At 36.1% G+C, this 18,853-nt stretch overlaps 1 protein-coding gene across 1 annotated transcript; it reads left to right on the forward strand.

The window, feature by feature from the left end:
• Positions 1-481: 481 nt before the first annotated feature.
• On the forward strand, positions 482-18,330 carry LOC113729216 (uncharacterized). The gene is made up of 2 exons (XM_072056327.1): positions 482-2,034; positions 18,156-18,330. The coding sequence occupies exons 1-2, from the start codon at positions 482-484 to the stop codon at positions 18,328-18,330; spliced, it is 1,728 nt and encodes a 575-aa protein (XP_071912428.1).
• The last annotated feature ends 523 nt before the right edge of the window (positions 18,331-18,853 follow it).

Genomic DNA, 18,853 nt, shown 5'->3' on the forward strand with positions numbered 1-18,853 from the left:
CTCTGCTCTCAAATCCCAGTTGGATGCTTTACAAGGTCAAGGAAGCAATGTGAAAAAGCCGCCGTTCAAAAAGAAGGAGGGGGATGCAACCTTTATTTGGAACCAAAACCCTTCACCCCGACCCCGATACCAACACAATCCAACCTACCAACCACATTACCCTTACTACTCAAACCCGCATCCTGTATATACCACCAACATCCACCACCCTCGACCTCGCCCAAGTTATCCTAACCCACTTTCAGCCCCTTTTCAAATTTCCCAACCAAATCCACCTCAAAACCGACCTCGCCCTCCATATAACCTAAGATTTCCTCCACCAAATAGACCTGTTTACAACCATCCTCAACCTCCTGAACCTTACAACCGACCACCTAGCCGTACATTCACCAATTTAGGCAGGCCTCTGGACCAATTGTATGACCAGTTGAAGGCCGCCGGGAAAATTAGTACAGTACCCCCTCCTACCTACCCATATGGCATGCCCGCGTGGTATAATCCACAAGCTGTCTGTGCTTATCATTCTGGGGCCCCCGGACATGCCACCTTTGATTGCAAGGCGCTTAAGCATAAAATCCAAGATATGGTTGAAGCCGGGGAGATTGTAATCCGGAAAAGGGAGGCGCAAGGGCCGAACGTAAATAGGAACCCTTTACCGGAACATGCCAATATCATTGGGGTTATTCTGGATGATACGGAGTATGTGGAACCGGTCAAAGAATTGACAAGGGAAGCTGAAGTGTTTGGGGTCACAGACCAACCCTTTGTCATAGAATTGCCATTTGAAGAGGACGAAAAGCCCTTTGTTTTGGATCTCACGCCAGCGGAGAGTGAGGCTTTGGAGCCAGTAATCATCGAATTCCCGAAGCAGGAGCCTGTTCTGAGTCTGCAACAAGTGCCATGGAATTACAATGAACCTACTGTACAGATTGGGGAAAAGTCAATCGCGAAGGAAGAAGTGTCAGTGGTCACCAGATCAGGGAAAATCGTAAGTCCATTTGAAGCTACCATTCCGATTCAAGCAAATAATTCCGAGCCACCCGCCAAACCAACAATCACTGAGAAGGAAGCCTTGGATTTTCTTAAAAGGCTCCAGAGAAGTGAATACAATGTGATTGAGAAGCTAAGCAAGTCACCTGCCCAGATATCCATGTTGGATTTACTTTTTTCTTCAGATGTGCATAGGGATGCGTTGATCGAGGTATTGACTAAAGCTCAAATCCCTAGGGACATTTCTGTTGATAATTTTTCGCACGTGGTTGGGAGTGTGTTATTCACCAAGCAAATTACTTTTTCTGACGATGAATTGCCGGCGGAAGGCATTGGACATAACAAGGCCCTGTACATAGTTGTTAGGTGCAATGGGAAAAGGCTGCCGAAGGTTTTGATTGATAATGGATCCGCGCTTAATATCTGTCCTTGGAGCACCTTGGAAAAGCTGGGATTGCAAGACATCAAGCTGAGGCCTTCAGGGACCATAGTTCGAGGTTTTGATGGAGCACAAAGAGAGCCAATAGGAGAAGTGGATTTAGTAGTTGAAATGGGACCCGCCCAGTTTCAAATAACCTGCCAAGTCATGCACTTTCCTAGTGTTTACAACGTTTTGCTTGGCAGGCCATGGATTCACAAGTCTGGGGCGGTGCCTTCTTCATTACATCAGTTGTTGAAATTTGTAGTAAATGACAAGCTGATAACTATATTTGCCGAAGAGGATTGCCTTGTAATCATCGATTCCGAGTCCAAAGAAGAGGGTAGCCGAAGCTCCACAGTGACCCCTCATAGCACATCTGATATTGTCTCCGTCAGTTGGATAACAAAGGAGGAGCAAGCTCTATCAAGGGCCAGTGTCATGATGGCTAAGGAGATGATCCGTGGAGGCTATGAATTTGACAAAGGGCTGGGACGAGATCTGCAAGGAATTTTAAAGCCAGTGGAGATTGTGGAGAAAAATGATTCGTTTGGTTTGGGTTTCCGACCGACTGCTAAGGATATCAGAGAAATGAAGGAGCGCAAGAAAGCGGAGAAAGAAGGAAGGCAAAGGGCTCTTGACATTCCACCCCTGCATTATACTTTCCCACGACCAGCCGAGGTGATCATGTCAGAAATCAACCCAGTTGACGAAATTGAAGCTAGTTTGGCCCAATTGTTCGTTGGGGCAACATTTGAAGATAGTGTTCCAGGCGAAGCTGAATTTCCTGACATCCCCGAAGGATCAATTCCCAATTGGACAGCCGAGTTCCTGCCCGTTCGGAAGGAGTTTCGGTAAACTGAAAGGGGTTTATCATTCATGTGAATTCATGAAAAGTTGCATCTGTAAATAGCCAATGAAAACAATTTTACTTTTTGACTAACATTTTCGCATGTAAATATTGTTAAGTTTTCATTTCCATTTGCTTTCAATCAAAGGTTTTATGAAAATGTACAAGTTGTTCTTGTCATGTTGTTTTGTTTATTCATTTGTTTATATCTTCGTTGTATTGCTTGACCATTTGTTTGTTGTATGCTTATTTGCTTATTATCCCACATTCGTTAATTCTTTCAGATGGCCAAAAATAAAATTATTTGACCCTTTGGATATCACAATTCTGGAATTCAATAACGGCAATCTCTATATCACTCATGACTTGGAGGTCTGTGAATCCGAACTCCAAAGCGAGAGTGATAATGAGGAGGTATTCGATTCTTTTGCAAAGGACCTTGAACAATATGAGGAAAAACCAAAACCGAACCTGGAAGAAACAGAAAAGGTTAACATTGGCACTGAGGATGAAGTTAAGGAGGTGCAAATTAGTATTCATTTGAATGAGAGGCAGAAAAAGGAGATGCTTGAATTTTTGACTATGTTCCAAGATGTCTTTGCATGGTCCTATGATGATATGACTGGCATTTCAACTGACGTGGTAGTGCATAGGTTACCCACAGACCCTTCTTTTCCACCCGTAAAGCAAAAACCCAGAAAGTTCAAACCCGATATGAGCCTCAAAATAAAAGAGCAAATTGAAAAACAACTCAAAACCAACATTATCATTGTTTCCCATTACCCAATTTGGCTTTCAAATCCAGTCCCTGTTCCAAAAAAGAATGGAGAGGTGCGAGTTTGCGTTGATTATAGAGACCTTAATAAAGCCAGTCCTAAAGATGATTTCCCTCTACCAAACATTCACATTCTCTTAGACAATACTGCCGGACATGAGATTGAATCCTTTTGCGATTGTTTTGCTGGCTACCACCAAATTTTGATGGCAGAAGAGGATAGGGAGAAAACTGCTTTCATTACCCCTTGGGGTACCTTTTGCTACCGAGTCATGCCTTTCGGTTTAAAGAATGCAGGAGCAACGTATCAGAGGACCATGACAACCTTATTTCATGATATGATCCACCGGGAGATGGAGGTCTACGTGGATGACATCATAATCAAGTCTAAGAGGGCAGAGGACCATTTGGTTGATTTGAAGAAGTTATTCGAAAGATTGCGGAAGTACAATTTGAAGTTAAATCCTGCGAAATGCGCCTTTGGAGCACCTGCGGGTAAGCTGTTGGGATTCATTGTTAGCAAGAAGGGCATAGAAATAGATCCGGCGAAAATCAAAGCAATTCGAGATATGCCAGTGCCGAAAACTCAGAAGGACGTGAAAAGCTTCTTAGGGAAGATCAATTTCATTGGGAGGTTCATCGGCCAACTAACTGCCACATGCGAGCCGTTGTTCAAATTATTGAGAAAGAATGTGCCGTTGTATTGGAATGAGGAGTGCCAACAGGCTTTCGACAAGATTAAAGATTATTTGTTGCATCCACCAGTTTTAGTGCCACCCAAACTGGGCCGACCTTTGATTATGTATTTATCTGTACTCGATGGAGCAGTAGGGTGTGTTCTAGGTCAGCACGATGACTCTGGGAGGAAAGAACAAGCCATTTACTATCTAAGTAAGAAGTTCACACAGTACGAAGCTAATTATTCATTCATTGAGAAAAGCTGTTGTGCATTGGCCTGGGCGGCTCAAAAGTTGAGACACTACTTGTTGAGCCATACCACTTATCTTATTTCCCGATCTGATCCTCTGAAGTTTCTTTTGGAGAAGCCGATGTTAACCGGACGCCTGGCCAAATGGCAGATAATTCTATCAGAGTTCGACATTGTTTTCACTTCACAAAAGGCGGTCAAGGGGCAAGCTATAGCTGATCATCTGGCGGAAAATCCAAGGGATGATGATTATCAGCCACTTCATACTTATTTCCCTGATGAGAAAGTTTTATTCGTAGGCGCTACAGATGATATGAGTGAACAAAGCCCTGAATGGAGGCTTTTCTTCGATGGAGCTTCGAATTCCCTCGGAGTTGGAATTGGAGCTGTTCTGGTTTCACCCGAAGGGAAACATTACCCTGCCGCTGCCAAATTGCAATTTGCCTGCACAAACAACATGGCTGAATATGAAGCTTGCATTTTTGGTCTCAAAATGGCTTTGGAAATGGAAATCAAAGAGTTGATAGCTTTCAGCGATTCAGATTTGCTTGTACATCAAACCTTGAAACAGTGGATAACCAAAGATTCAAAAATTCTGCCCTACCATTGCAGTCTGCTTACTCTGGCCAAGCAATTTCGAAATTTGGAGTTCAGACATCTTCCACGTGCCCGAAACGCATTTGCCGATGCTTTGGCCACTTTAGCTTCTATGATCCAATATCCTGATGAATTGAGGATCGAGCCAATTCCGATTCAACTTCAAGACAAACCTGCCCACTGTTGGGTTGTAGACAAGTCCTCCGACAATGTTCCGTGGTATAATGATCTTAAGGAGTTTCTCAAAACAGGATCTTACCCTCTGCATGCTAAGACAAAGGACAAGAATTTTCTGCGTAGAATGGCTTCAAAATTTTTCTTAAATGGAGAAGTGTTATACAAAAGAACCTCAGATTTGAACCTTTTAAGGTGCATTGATGAGGATGAAGCTCAATATATGATGAAAGAAGTGCATAGTGGCGTTTGTGGACCTCACATGAATGGCCATTTGCTAGCGAAGAAAATCATGAGAACCGGATACTTCTGGCTTACTATGGAGCATGATTGTATAGATTTTGTCCGGGGATGTATAAAATGCCAAATGCACGGTGACATTATACGCGCTCCACCCACTGAACTGCATAGCATGACCGCCCCATGGCCCTGTTCAATGTGGGGTATGGACGTGATTGGTACAATCGATCCTCCCGCTTCAAATGGACATCGATTTATATTGGTGGCGATCGAGTACTTTACCAAATGGGTTGAAGCAGAGTCATTCAAACATGTCACGAAGAAGGTAGTGGCCAATTTCCTGAGAGATCACATCATCTGTCGCTTTGGAGTACCCGAAACGCTTATCACGGACAATGCCAAGAATCTGAACAATGACATGGTAGATGGACTATGTGAGCAGTTCAAAATCAAACACCGCAATTCTGCCATTTATAGGCCTCAGATGAATGGAGCTGTAGAAGCCGCAAATAAGAATCTGAAGAAAATTATCCGCAAAATGACAGAAAAGCATCGCGATTGGCATGAAAAGTTGCCTTATGCATTGATGGCGTACCGGACTTCTATTCGGACATCGACTGGGGCAACGCCATATTCACTTATGTATGGGATGGAAGCTGTATTACCAGCTGAGGTTGAAATTCCGTCGCTACGAATCCTTATGGAAGCTAAATTGGAGGAGGCCGATTGGATCAAGCAGCGCCATGAGCAATTGACTTTGATAGATGAGAAGCGATTCAATGCTATCTGTCATGGGCAATGCTATCAAAAACGTGTGGCCCGAGCTTACAACAAAAAAGTCCATCGGCGGGCATTTGAAGAAGGTGATAAGGTACTGAAGCGAATTTTGTCAATGCAAGATGAAGCTAAAGGCAAGTTCGCTCCAAATTGGCAAGGGCCGTTCATTATCCAAAAGGTATTACCTGGCGGAGCTCTTATTTTGGCGGAAATGGATGGACGGGTTTTCCCTCAACCCATCAACTCAGATATGTGCAAAAAGTTTTTCATTTGATCATGCAAATTTTCTTTAGAAATTCATGCAAATGGCGAAATGCAAGTCAGGCCATCTTCTTTTACACTAAAAACATTTTATCTCTACTTGTCCCCTTTGAGCCATCAGAATTGACAAATTTCGTTTGATAACCCTTGAGAATTGCAAACCCCACACTGGGGTAAATTTGTTTCGAAAAAAAAAAAAAAAAAAAAAAGAAGAAAACCCTATACTGGGGCAAATTTAGTTTTCAAAGAAAAATGCAAAAAGTGAGGAAAATACAATGAAAAATGCAAAGAGAGAAAATCTGATCAAACTGGGGCAAATTTTCCTCAGTTTCGGAGTTGTTTTCAAAAGGGTGCAATCTCAAGTTATTTCACCCCTCGTATCAAATCTGCTTTCAAGCCTTAACCTTTCTTGAAAAACACCCCACCGGACCTCATTACAAAAGCCCAAAGTCCTGGTTTTCATCACTTGCTGCATTTCTATTAGGAAATTTGTTAATCAACTGGCAGGTGATGTCTATAATGCTTTCGCCTAATCTCACAAGGGAAATGCATTCTACTGATGCCAGAAATCTTCAATTCATATTTCTGAGTCGATAATGGTCGAGATATTTCATGGTTCTCTAGGTGAAAACCCGAAAGGGCGCCTCGAAAGAAAAAAGAAAGAAAAAAAAAAAACAACAAAAAGGGTGGGGGCAACCTTGGTGAAAACCCGAAAGGGCGCCAAGGTAGGTTTTCTCAACAGACAAGCTCAAGAAGGAACAGCCGGTGACCTGGTTCATTTGGGGTTTTCCTCATATTTGTGATACTTCTGCCAATATCGGATTCCGAAGAGAAAATATCCAAAGTTTTGAATATGATATTCGTTGGTTAAATTTGTATTTGTTCTTTACAAATATTCTTTTGCAAAATGTATCTTTATAAACCTCTTGGTTATTCTCAAATTATTTGTGTGTGAATGCTTATGATTGTCTACATTCTTTTGCATGCTCATCTTTGCCTAACATAGGAAATCATCTTGCATATACTAATTTTCATGCATCATTCTTTCACCATTAAATTCAAATGAATGATAAACCCTGAGGTTTGTGCAAAAATAGGGGATTCAATCATCAGTTACAGGGAGTAACATACAACAAAGCTACCACCTGGATTGGGTGACGTGGTAAATCTGCATTTTATCAGTCTCAGAAATTGAAAGGTTTAAGGCAGACGCCGCCGAGCCGAAATAAAAGCATCACAAGACTCATGTTTACACGACTCTCAAGGCAAACCGGATCAAATAATGGTGGCAAGCCCATTATTTCTTCTTTTTTTGCAGGAATGTTGCATTTACAAACAAAAGCAGCCACTCTCTTTTTGGCACCTAAACCGATGTCAGACAAAAGCTTCCCAGTAAACAAGGATCGATGTTATTTGCAAGACTCGATCATAAGAAACAGCATCAGCTATCGTTTCAGTCACAGAAATCCAAATTTCCCTCTTGGTACAAAAGTTGAAATATTCTCAGGTAAAAAAAAAAAAAAAAAAAAAAAAAACTCAATTCATTGTTTAAACTTCCCCAGTGAAGTCCCCTTTTAAATCCTTGTTCGGGTCAGTCCCGTTTTAAATTCCTGTTCGGGCCAGTCCAGTTTTAAATTCCTGTTCCTGTTCGGGCCAGTCCAGTTTTAAATTCCTGGGGCCAGTCCCGTTTTAAATCCCTGTTCGGGCCAGTCCCGTTTTAAAATTCCTGTTCGGGCCAGTCCCGTTTTAAATTCCTGTTCGGGCCAGTCCCGTTTTAAATCCCTGTTCGGGCCAGTCCCGTTTTAAATTCCTGTTCGGGCCAGTCCCGTTTTAAATCCCTGTTCGGGTCAGTCCCGTTTTAAAATTCCTGTTCGGGCCAGTCCCGTTTTAAATTCCTGTTCGGGTCCCGTTTTAAATTCCTGTTCGGGCCAGTCCCGTTTTAGTCCCGTTTTAAATTCCTGTTCGGGTCAGTCCCGTTTTAAATTCCTTGTTCGGGTCAGTCCCGTTTTTTTAAAAGTCCTGTCCGTTCAAATCATTCTGCAGCCGAATAACACAGGTAAGTATTTGGTGTCTACTTCTTTGTCTCAAGTTTTTTCAAAACTCAAACAAAGAGGGGCAAACTGTAGACACCAAATTTTTAAATAATTTGTATGTTGCATCTAATTCATGATTTTGTTTTAGATTGTCTGCATTTTAGTTGTTACCTTTTTATTTGTCTTTTATTTGCTAATTATTTGTCATATTAATTTTGTTCACGTTTTAGTTTTAGTTTTAGTTTTAAGTTTTAACGTAAAATTTGTGAAAAAAGAAAAGAAAAGAAAAGAGGAAATTGATGAAAAATGGAAAATTGTGCTTTGTGGATTCTAGTTTATTTAGATTTAGTTTCTATTCAATAAATCAAAAAAAAAAAAAAAAAAAAAAAAAAAATCAAAAAATCACAATTCTATTTCTGCCGGCTCCATTTTCCACTTCTCAACCTAGCACCTTCCATTGTTATTGCCGACTCCACTCCACTCCACTCCACTCCCAATACCTCAATATATACATCCCACTACGCTATATCATTGCCAGTTCACTACAATCATTATCACTCACCATAACATTTTATTTTTTCAATTGTTCCTATGCCGGGAGCTGTGAAGTGATCAGCTTCTTTGGAAATAACGACGAGAGAGAGAGAGGTGAGGACTTAGCTTATCTTCCAGCCTCACTTCAAGACCAACCGAGAGAGGGAGAGAGAGAACCGAGAGTCAAACTTCCTCCAATCCAGCCGCAAGTTTGAGCCAGGGAGAGGGAGAGTTGCGGACTGCAATTCTGGACAGCCGAGAGTGGAGGATTTGCAGCTGCTAGTCGTGTGTTTTAGGCTTCAAGCTAAGGTAATTTCTGAACTTAGATGAGTTGTTTATGGGTTGATGAAGCTGACTATAAGCATGCATGTGGGATTGTGTGGTTAGATGATAGGTTAAATCATAGAAAAATCTGTTTGAGAAGGAAGTGAAGCTGCCGAGAGCTTGAGCTGGAAGTTTCGGTTTTTAATTTGCTAGCTGTGATGATCTGAGCTTAATTTTGGACTCAACCTGATAGATAGTTTCTTATTTGATGTTGCATGTGAACTACGTGGCCTGAATTTCGGTTGCATGGCTGGAAATTTTAATGGAAGTTGATGGATTGCTGAAACAATTTTTCCAGTTTAGCCGTTGAAGTTGTTTTGGAAATTGCATGGGTATTTTAGCATGAAATTTGCTGGAAAGTGGTTGATTTTCACTTGGTTAGGTGTTTGACTAATTAAAATTAGATGATTAAGCTTTGCAGGAAGTTTATTGGTCCGGCTAAGCAAAAAAAAAAAAAAAAATGAAATAGTGAACGGCTACATGCAAGTTCATCCAAGGATGGCGAACAGAATTTCTGGATTTGTGGATGTTTATAGTTGCTGTCCGAACTTGATCTGAACTAGAAATGATAGTAATTTCATTAAGTAGCCTTGCATGTTAGTTTTGGGTACTTAACACAATGATTTAACCGAGGTAAATTCGGATTCATGCCCAAGTACTTGCTGGAAAATGCATTTCAACTTGCCAAATCAGTTTTATATGTTCCAGATTTTTCAACTTGCTGAACGTATTTTATTTGTATTTGCACTGGATTTTGCTCAGTTTTTTTTTTCTATTTGTTTGGATGATGGTTTGCTGCCTAGTTTAAAGCCTTGTGTTTGGATTTGATTGTGTTTGAAAGCTGGATTTTGTAAAGTGCCGAATTGCAGAAAGCTTGCTGCGTTTTTTTTCTGTTTCATTCTTGTGCTGTTTAGTTTTCTTTCTACCTTTGATGATTAGCTCCATTTTCTTGTTTCAATGCTACAATGAAGTTACAAGTTTAGTTGGTGATTGGTAGTTAAAACTCTGATATATGGTGAACACATTTGTATGTTGAAATGCAAGAAAAGCTGCGGCTGAAGGTGCACAAAGCCAGATTTGCTTCTTTTATTATTGATGGATAATGAATTTCCTTCCTTTGTTGATGATCAAAACCAGATTTGCCATCTTAATCTTGCACCCAAAATTTCATGTTTTAAATTGGGTCAATAATTTCTGGGTTGATGAATTTGTTTGCATGATAAAAATGCGAAAGATTGCGGCTGGAAATTGCTGCTGCACTTTGTTTTTTTTAGCAGTCACCGAACTATATTTTGCTTGTTTGAGCATGTTAAATGGTTTATGTCTTGGGGTATACTAGTGGGTAACATGCGATATTTGCCTCATTATGTTTTGATTTGAGCTCATGGATGGTCTGTACAAAGAGTAAGCCACAAATTTGCAGCAGATTATAAGAAAGTTTTTTTTTTCATTTTTCTTCGCATGAGAGGCTGCCAGAATTTGTATTTGGAGTTGTTGGCCTGTTGAGTTACGCTTGTCTTTGATTTAATGTTGAAGCTTGGATCGATTGGCTGAATTTTTAATTGTGCTAGGAGTGCATTTGAGCAACTCGGTAATGCAGCAATTCACCAAAACTGGTTTAGTTGTCTACCTTGCTAGTTTTCAGTTTTTGCAGCATGAAATAGGAAGAACAAGTCAAAGTTGCTGGATTTTGTTTTAGCATTTGAATATTCTTGTTTTCTGGATTTTTGCGTTCCGAAGAGGGGGAAGAATGTTTGATCTCCTTACAAGTTTTTTTGTTTGTTGGATTGTGTTTGCATGGTAGAATGGAAAGAAGCCACGGCTGGAAATGAAATTTGTTGCAGAGAAAGTTTCTTCTACGTGATTGCATGGCTTTTGCATGAAAATGACTTTCAAAAATCGCACTCCAACCCCTTGGCTTCCATCTAATGCTTCCATGGCCCAATTAATTGGAAACTTAATTAATTTTGTCCTCCTAACATGCCATTTCCTCTTTAATACATCTTGATTTGTTTTGGGTAGATACTTAAGGGATTGTAGAATGAATTTGAAGGGTCTAATAATTTCTTTTTCCTAGACTTGTAGTTAATTTGATTTTTTTTGGATTCTTTGGCATTTGGTTGTTTAGCTACTAGTAAATTGCTCCTCGTTTACCTTTTTGTGAATTTTCTAGTTTGATTTGGTAAGTTTCACCTTAGATTCTTAATTTTATTTTATGTTTTTTTAGTTCCTTAGTGTTTATAATAGTAATAAATTGGCCCTTTAGACCTCTTTAATTTTTTTCCAATTGGGTTTTTGTTTGTCTTAATTGGTTAAGTACGAGTAGTTTACTTTCCTTGGAATGCTTCGAGTGATTCAATTTGACGGTTGTTTCCATTTTCTTTTAATTTTTCTCAATTAAAGTGGTACCTTGACCTTTTTTATTGTTTTGAAGCCATTTTTCTTTCATTTGGTCACCATTCAAAGGGGGCGGTATATTTTCTTTTATCCCTTTTTGTGTCTCTTCTATGTGATCCAACGTGTTACGTGGAAATTACATGACTATTTGCTTTCATTGCCTTTCTTTAGTTCTTTCATTTCATTTACTTTTGCTTTTATTTAAGTTCTTCTTTATGGGGTATGTGTACACCTCTTGGCTTGTAATAGATAGGGCTTGGAGGAGCATTCAATGAAGACCTATCGAAGACGTGTGCCTAGCTAGCAAATGTAATAGTTAGGGCTTTAATTGCCTATGTGTTATGTGTTACTTGCTTTAATTAGGTTCTTGCATCTAGTTGAGCATGCTAAGTGTTATGTGCTATGTGTTTATAAGTGTTTGGCATGTCTACTCGCTTTCCATGGTCATGAATGAATGTGATGGACGAATGTACGTTTCCACTAGTCCAACGCTAGTCGGAATTCATAGAATGGGCTAGTCCAACGCTAGACCCTTAGGGATTTCCCCTCGTTAGTACATGTTTGCATGTTCATTACATGTCATGCATTCTTTTAGTTTTATCATTTTGCATGCCCCTCGACCCCCTTTTCCCTCCATTTTAGGATTTTTGCATTTCATGCTAGTTATAGGGTTCATTTGCTTGAGAGTCCCCTTAAATATGGGATATAGACGAGTGTGGCTTTTTCTAAGCCTTAGCACGCTTGTATTCCCTCTATAAAAGGGTAAATTGAGTCACGATTTAGGTCTCCCCGTACCCAATATGCATGCATTCCCTAGGCTCATGCATTCTAAATCCACTCTATCATTACACTTTCACTTTTCATTCCGAACACTTTTGTTCCATTTTGCACACGTGCACCTTTATGTTTCTTCACTTGCACACGAACACTTTTATCATCACTTGCACACATGCACTTCATATTATCATTTCACATACCGTACCTTGCCCACTCACGTGCACATTTTCCTTTACATATTTATTGTTTTTTTATTACTTTTTCAAAACTCATGTCCTCACATTGCATACATGCATTCCATTCATTTGCATCCCACTCGCATTATTCGTGACTTCTTCAAAGGATCGTCATTGGGCTTCACAATTAATGTGATTGGCACCACTCAACCTTTGAAGAGAAATTTCCCCCAATACCCCTAGGTCTAGGGTTTGCATTCATGTAGTACATCCAAATGTAATAAATTCTTTGATTAAAACAAGAAAATCTTTGATTAAATCAAGCAACTAGCCTTGGCTAGGTCGAAGGGGTGCCTTGGATTTTATCCTTGCCTTCCCCTTCGTCAAATGTGACTCCCGAACCTTTTTCGTTGGTTTACGTGGACTAGGAGTCGTTTAAAAGGGGTTTCTTACTACTTTTTCCTATTTTTCTTTAAAAATTCATTTTTAGGTGACTTGGTACACCTTAACTCATTACCAAGTGGCGACTCCGATTTTTTATTTCAAAAAACCCTTTTTAAACTATAATTTTGGGTCAAATCGTCGCATTCTCAAACCCCCATTTAGACCCATTTTTCTTTTAAATCACAATTCATTTTCCAAATCACAAATTGAATCAAAAAATACATTTTTTAAACCATTTATTTATTTTATCAAAAAATGGGGCGCGACATCTGGAAATTTATTTGCAAATTCTAAAGCTCTATTTATTGGTTTTATTGTTCCTTTATTTATATTATGTTCTAAAAATCTTATTTTGGTTTGAAATAATTTCATTTTAGATGCTGAAACAACTAATCCATTTTTCTTAACTATTTTTAAGAATATATTTAAATGTCTAAAATGTTGTTCTAATGATTCTGAAAATATTAATACATCATCAATATAGACTATACTAAATGAACTATAAGGGTTGAATATATCATTCATTATATTTTGAAATTCTGAAGGCGCATTTTTTAATCCAAATGGCATCACTTTCCATTCATAATGACCAAAAGGTGTTGTGAATGCTGTTTTATATCTATCTTCAGGAGCTATTATTATCTGCCAATATCCTGATTTTAAATCGAATTTTAAAAATATCTTTGCATTATATAATCTATTCAATAAATCCTTTTTATTTGGAATTGGATATCTAATCCATTGTAATACTTATTTAATGGTTTACAATTAATTACCAATCTTGGAACTCCTCTTTCTTTTTCAACTTGATTCATAACATACAAGGCTGCACAACTCCATGGTGACTTTGAAGGTGTTATTAATCCCTTATCCATTAATGTCTGTATTTCTTTTTTACAAAATTCTAATAATTCGCTATTCATTTGTATAGGTCTTGCTTTAGTTGGAATATTTTTCTCATTAAAATCTTTTTCATAGGGTAATTGTATTATATGTTGTTTTCTATCCCAAAAAGCATTCGAAATATCTGCACAAACTTCTTTTTTAATTAATTCTTCTAATTCAGAAATTCTTTTTTGCATTTTTGTTTCTTTTAATTGTTCTTCAATTTTTAAATAAGATTTTTCTTCCTTTATATAGTTTATATGTTGTTTTACTTTAGTAATAGTATTTATTGTTTTATAAATAGAGGATGATTGTAACATTTGTAATTTTCTTTGTTTTATTGGAGTCAAAAATTTAAAAGTAATAGTCTTTCCCATGATATTAGTAGAAATTCCTTCATGTCCTACTGAGAATGGATATATTTGAATTAAAAAGGGTGTTCCTAATATTATGTAATTACTTATATTTTTTACAATTATAAAATTATGTCTAATACAATAGTTATTATTACATATTGAGCCTTTTGTAAATTTATATTTTACATCTAGATTTTCTCCATTTGCTACCATTAATGTTTCATTTGTTCTTTCACAATATTTAGTGGGAATTATTCCTTCTTCTATACAGCTTGAATCTGCTCCACTATCTAATAGAGCTACATAAGTTTCTTTGAAATCTTCTACTGTTATTGTAACTAAAGCATACCATTTTTGAAATGTTATTTTCTCTATTGTATTTAAATATTATTTTTCATCTATTGGTTTTTCTGAAATAACTATTTCTTCTGTAGTTAATGCTTTTGAAGTAGAAGGTTGATTTTCTATTAATGCCATTTTTGCTTCTATTTCTAAATCTTTAGTTTTTAATTCTATAATTTCTTTTTGTAATTGTTTTACTTGATTCTTTAAATTATTGATTTCCGTTTGAAGATCTTTAGTAGTTTCTTTTTTCATATTGTTTATATTAGGATATTTATCTAATAGTTTTGAAATACTAAACGGTTCAATTATTTTGGGCATCTTGTCTTCTTGTATGATTAAACTTTTTAATCTTTCTAAATATTCTTTTTTAGCTAAAGGATAATCAATTTTTTCTTTTATATCTAATAAAAATTCTTTATCTTCCTTCTTTGTTATTACATTTATGTATTTTGGATTACTTGAACAATTACAATCTTCTTCACTTTCAGAACTAGTTATATCATTGTAATAATCATCTTCAGTACTTTGTTCCTTTTCGTTTATTAATAAATTTATTAATTTATTTTTTATATCTTCTTCTTCTACACAAATTTCATTTAATTTTTCTTTCAATTTGCATTTATTCGCCTTATGTCCTACTTTCCCACATTTATAACAAACAATTTTCTTTTTATAAAATTTTTTCTTTTTCTCATATTTTTCATCCTTATTAGATCTTTTATATTTTTTATATTTTTTATCCTTTTTACTTTTCTTTTTATATGCTGATGGTGATTTTATTCTTTTTATACCAAATGCTTCACAAAATGATCCTACTTCTTTTGTTTTGGAACCATACTTGATTTGGAGTTTTAACTCTGAACATAATATTAATCCTTCTTTTTTCACAAAAGCAAATAATTAGCCAAAAGTAATATTTTCAAATGAAATAACATCTGTTCCTATTTCTTTTTGTAAATTATCCATTATTCTTTGTGAAAATAAACTTGGTAATCCTGTAATAAATCTTTCTTTCCAAAATGAAGCATTACAATTTGGTTTTCTTAATACATTGGTTAAAACCATATCTTTATACCATCTAAAATCTGACAAAGTCGGACATCTTAAATTTGTTAAAAATGTTTTATTAGCATTTAATTCTTCTTTTGGATTTCCTACAAAATACATTACTATTGTTACAATTAGAAATTCTACAGCATCTGATTGAACTTGAATGTTACCTTGATCATCTTCAATTTCTTGAGTATGGTCTAATATTGATAATTTATCTTGAAGTGTTAAAGTATTATCCCACCAATTTTTCAATTGTCCTGTGAATCCTGATACTAACAAGGTTGCTACGTTTCTTTCTTGAATATTTTTAAGCTTATAAACTAGTCTAGCCATTCCCATTTCTTATAAAGTGTTTAATACTTCATATTCTGCTCTTCCATCTATATTCCATTCAAAAATTGAATCTCCGTCATATTTAGTAGTGTGGAATTTTGATCTTTCCTCATATTGAATATCTGGAGGACTTGATCTTGGATAATAATTTCTAGTACTTACCATTTGCCAATCTTTTTTATTTCTCCTAAAAGGTTTTCTTCTTCTTATTTTATTTATTTGATTATTTCCTTCTTCTTTAAATTGATCTTCTATTGGTGAAATTATATCTTCATCACTTCCTGAATAATCTAATTCTTCTGATGATATTTCTTGATTTATTATATTATCTAATGTACTTATTCTAGGAGCTTGAATTTGAGCTTCTGTTGTTAAACTTTGCAATGTTTGAGATATTCTATTCAATATATTATCTATATTGTTTATTCTTTGAGTATTAACACTTTGAATTAATTCTTGTTCTCTTTCTCTTGTTAAACTTCTAGGTTGAAAATGAGGTGCTGAAATATCGTTAGGAAAATTAGTAACTGGTTTTTTAATACTATCTACCTTAGTACTTATTACTTCTATATGTTGTGATATAGTATGAAGAATTTGATTTGTATAATTATTTTGCTGATATAATTTTTTAATGTCATCTAAATTTACATTATTATTACTACTACTTGCTTCAGCTTCTCGGCCTTTTTTGAAAGGGGATGCAATTATTTCTCCTTGTCCTATATTAATTTTTACTTCTTGTAATGGAGGATGAATTGACATTATTACTTGATCGTCTTTTAATTTCCATTTTTTATATAAATTAGTTTGAACATTTATTTGAGGAGTATTATATACATCATTTATTCCTATTTTTGAAATATAGAATGATAACCAAGTAAAGAAAGGAAAATCAAACTTTCTAGTTTCTAATTCATTTTTCCATTCTATTATTAATTTTTCTTTACATTCAGACGATAATTGAGAAAACCAAATTATTTTTTCTTTATTTTCTTCATCATCAAAGTCTTCTTGTAAATATTTATGATTTATTTTATATTCCTTAATTATTACATTTATTTCTCCTTTCATCTGAGAGTGTGTTGGAGAATAATCTGATTGATTTTGATTAATTACCTCTGGAACAGGAGTTTTAAATTTGAATGTTGAAGTACTTTCTACAGGAAAATTTGTATCAATTGATTCATAACTAGATCTTCTAGCTGGTATTCAAGAATGGCTTGAAGTGGAAGGTCTTTCTCTAAATGAATAAAATCTTAGTAAAACTTTTCCATCAGGTTCTTCTATAATATCTTCCGGATTTGTTTGTTCTATACTTCTTGGTGCTTGTGGATTTTGAATCATAAATTCACTAGGTATAGTAATTTCATTCCATTTCAATCTTTTTGGAGTATAAGTAGTAGGTTTGTCTGCATCAACTTGTAATAGTGTTGTTTCTTCTTTTAAAGTTGGAGTCATAATGAATTTAGGATTTAATTGTAAGGATAATGGTCTATAATACATTCTATAAATTACAGCAAAATTCTTTGTATGTTTTTCAAATTCATCTCCTTGTAAATGAATATCTAATATGACTGAGTTCAAAACATGTGGATCTGTTAAATCTACTAAAAAATTTGGAGCACAATTAAAATAAATGGGTCCATTGCATACATTTGTTTGAATCATAGATAAAAGTGATGTTTTATATCTTTTGAGTCTAGTGTCTCTTAAAGCTAGATATATAGGTGCATCTACTCCTAAATGGAATAAGGGTTTTACCGCAACTTGAATTAACCCTATATGAATATATCTGTAGTCTTTACTAAGATACTTTTGAATTGTATTATGATTCAACAATGGAATTGATTGATATTCTTCTTGAATAGAAATCGTTTCTTCATGAGTTTTAACTGATAAAGCTGTTTTGAAATCTAAGGGTCCTATTCTGTAAATATGTTCTATTTTTTCTTCAAGAATAGTCCAATCTGAATTATTTTACGGGCATATGATATTCATGACTTTGAACTATACTTGGTTGTTTTGAACTAGATCCTATCTTTAATTGTCTAAGGAATGCGGTCATGTTTAATATCTTATTTAATTTTTTATCTTATCAGAAACAACTGAGCCTAAGCATGGAACATCCTATCCTGGACTTACCAACCGACTTACAAAGCTTCGAAGTCTTACCAATGCTAAGATAAATTTAGAAATGAGATACTTAACATGAATGCATACTTTAGAAATTTAAGACAAGATATTTTTCAAAACAATCAATATCTTTGGTATGGCACTGATACCAAACTGAGCAAAACATGACATGAAGGTTTGAAATTGCTCGTTAATGGCACGAGCATATGCGGTCAGAAATCAGAGGCTCACCAGTTTGGAGGACTCACGTCCATGTCTCACGCCAACCTCAATACAATCTATCACTTCTTTCTTGAGAATCCACCAGACGATTCTGGCATCTCTAGCCTTTGAAATTGAAAGAAATAGTTTGCAGTTGGAATCAGATGAATATACAGGTTGTAGTTGTCTCATATACTGATGTACCTGGCACTGGAGTTCAACAACAGGTAGGGCACCTTCTCGAATATCCTCACGTATTTCTTCTGGCACTCTCGTATGAAAAAAGGCTATCATACGAGGCAGGTGGTCGCAATAGCCATCTGCATTAAACAAATATTCTAACTGAGGAACAAATTAGCTTGGATGGCAAAATTAGCTTGCAGATGGGAATCTGAGGAGTGAAGCACAGAAGAATCAAATTGTTATCTCACTCATTAAAAAATGTGGTCTTGTCATATCACTAGCTGCCGTGCACTAAAATGCAACCAAGTTACTAATGTTAGCGTAATGCTCAGAATTGGAAGTTGATGGACAAATACATTGACAACTCTGAAACCTTGAAGATATCCAGTACATGCATCAGACGACGGCATAATCTTGGATTAAGAATGAGAGCTTCCAACATTGCGATAAATCTCGTCACTTCCTGTTTCAAGGCATGCAAACCAAACTCATCATCTAATTACGCTTTTGGTCATATATAAGAGAAAAGACAGATTTTGGTTTCCTAGATTCTCAATTGAAATTAATATTTGGCTTCTATTCTGCAAATGTAGTCATGATATCCCTTGTTCATTTGGATAGAAAATACAAACTAAACTAACAATGGGGGACTTTCAGATTAACTGTTTC

Source organism: Coffea arabica, chromosome 6e (genome assembly GCF_036785885.1).
Source record: "Coffea arabica cultivar ET-39 chromosome 6e, Coffea Arabica ET-39 HiFi, whole genome shotgun sequence".
NCBI classification, from domain to species: domain Eukaryota; kingdom Viridiplantae; phylum Streptophyta; class Magnoliopsida; order Gentianales; family Rubiaceae; genus Coffea; species Coffea arabica.

Excerpts from the sequence above, each read along its gene's own strand:
- LOC113729216 (XM_072056327.1), top strand. The coding sequence starts at position 482 with ATGCCCGCGTGGTATAATCCACAAGCTGTCTGTGCTTATCATTCTGGG. Across the intron at positions 2,035-18,155 it reads AAAGCGGAGAAAGAAGGAAG|TTGGAATCAGATGAATATAC; the intron begins GCAAAGGGCTCT and ends AATAGTTTGCAG.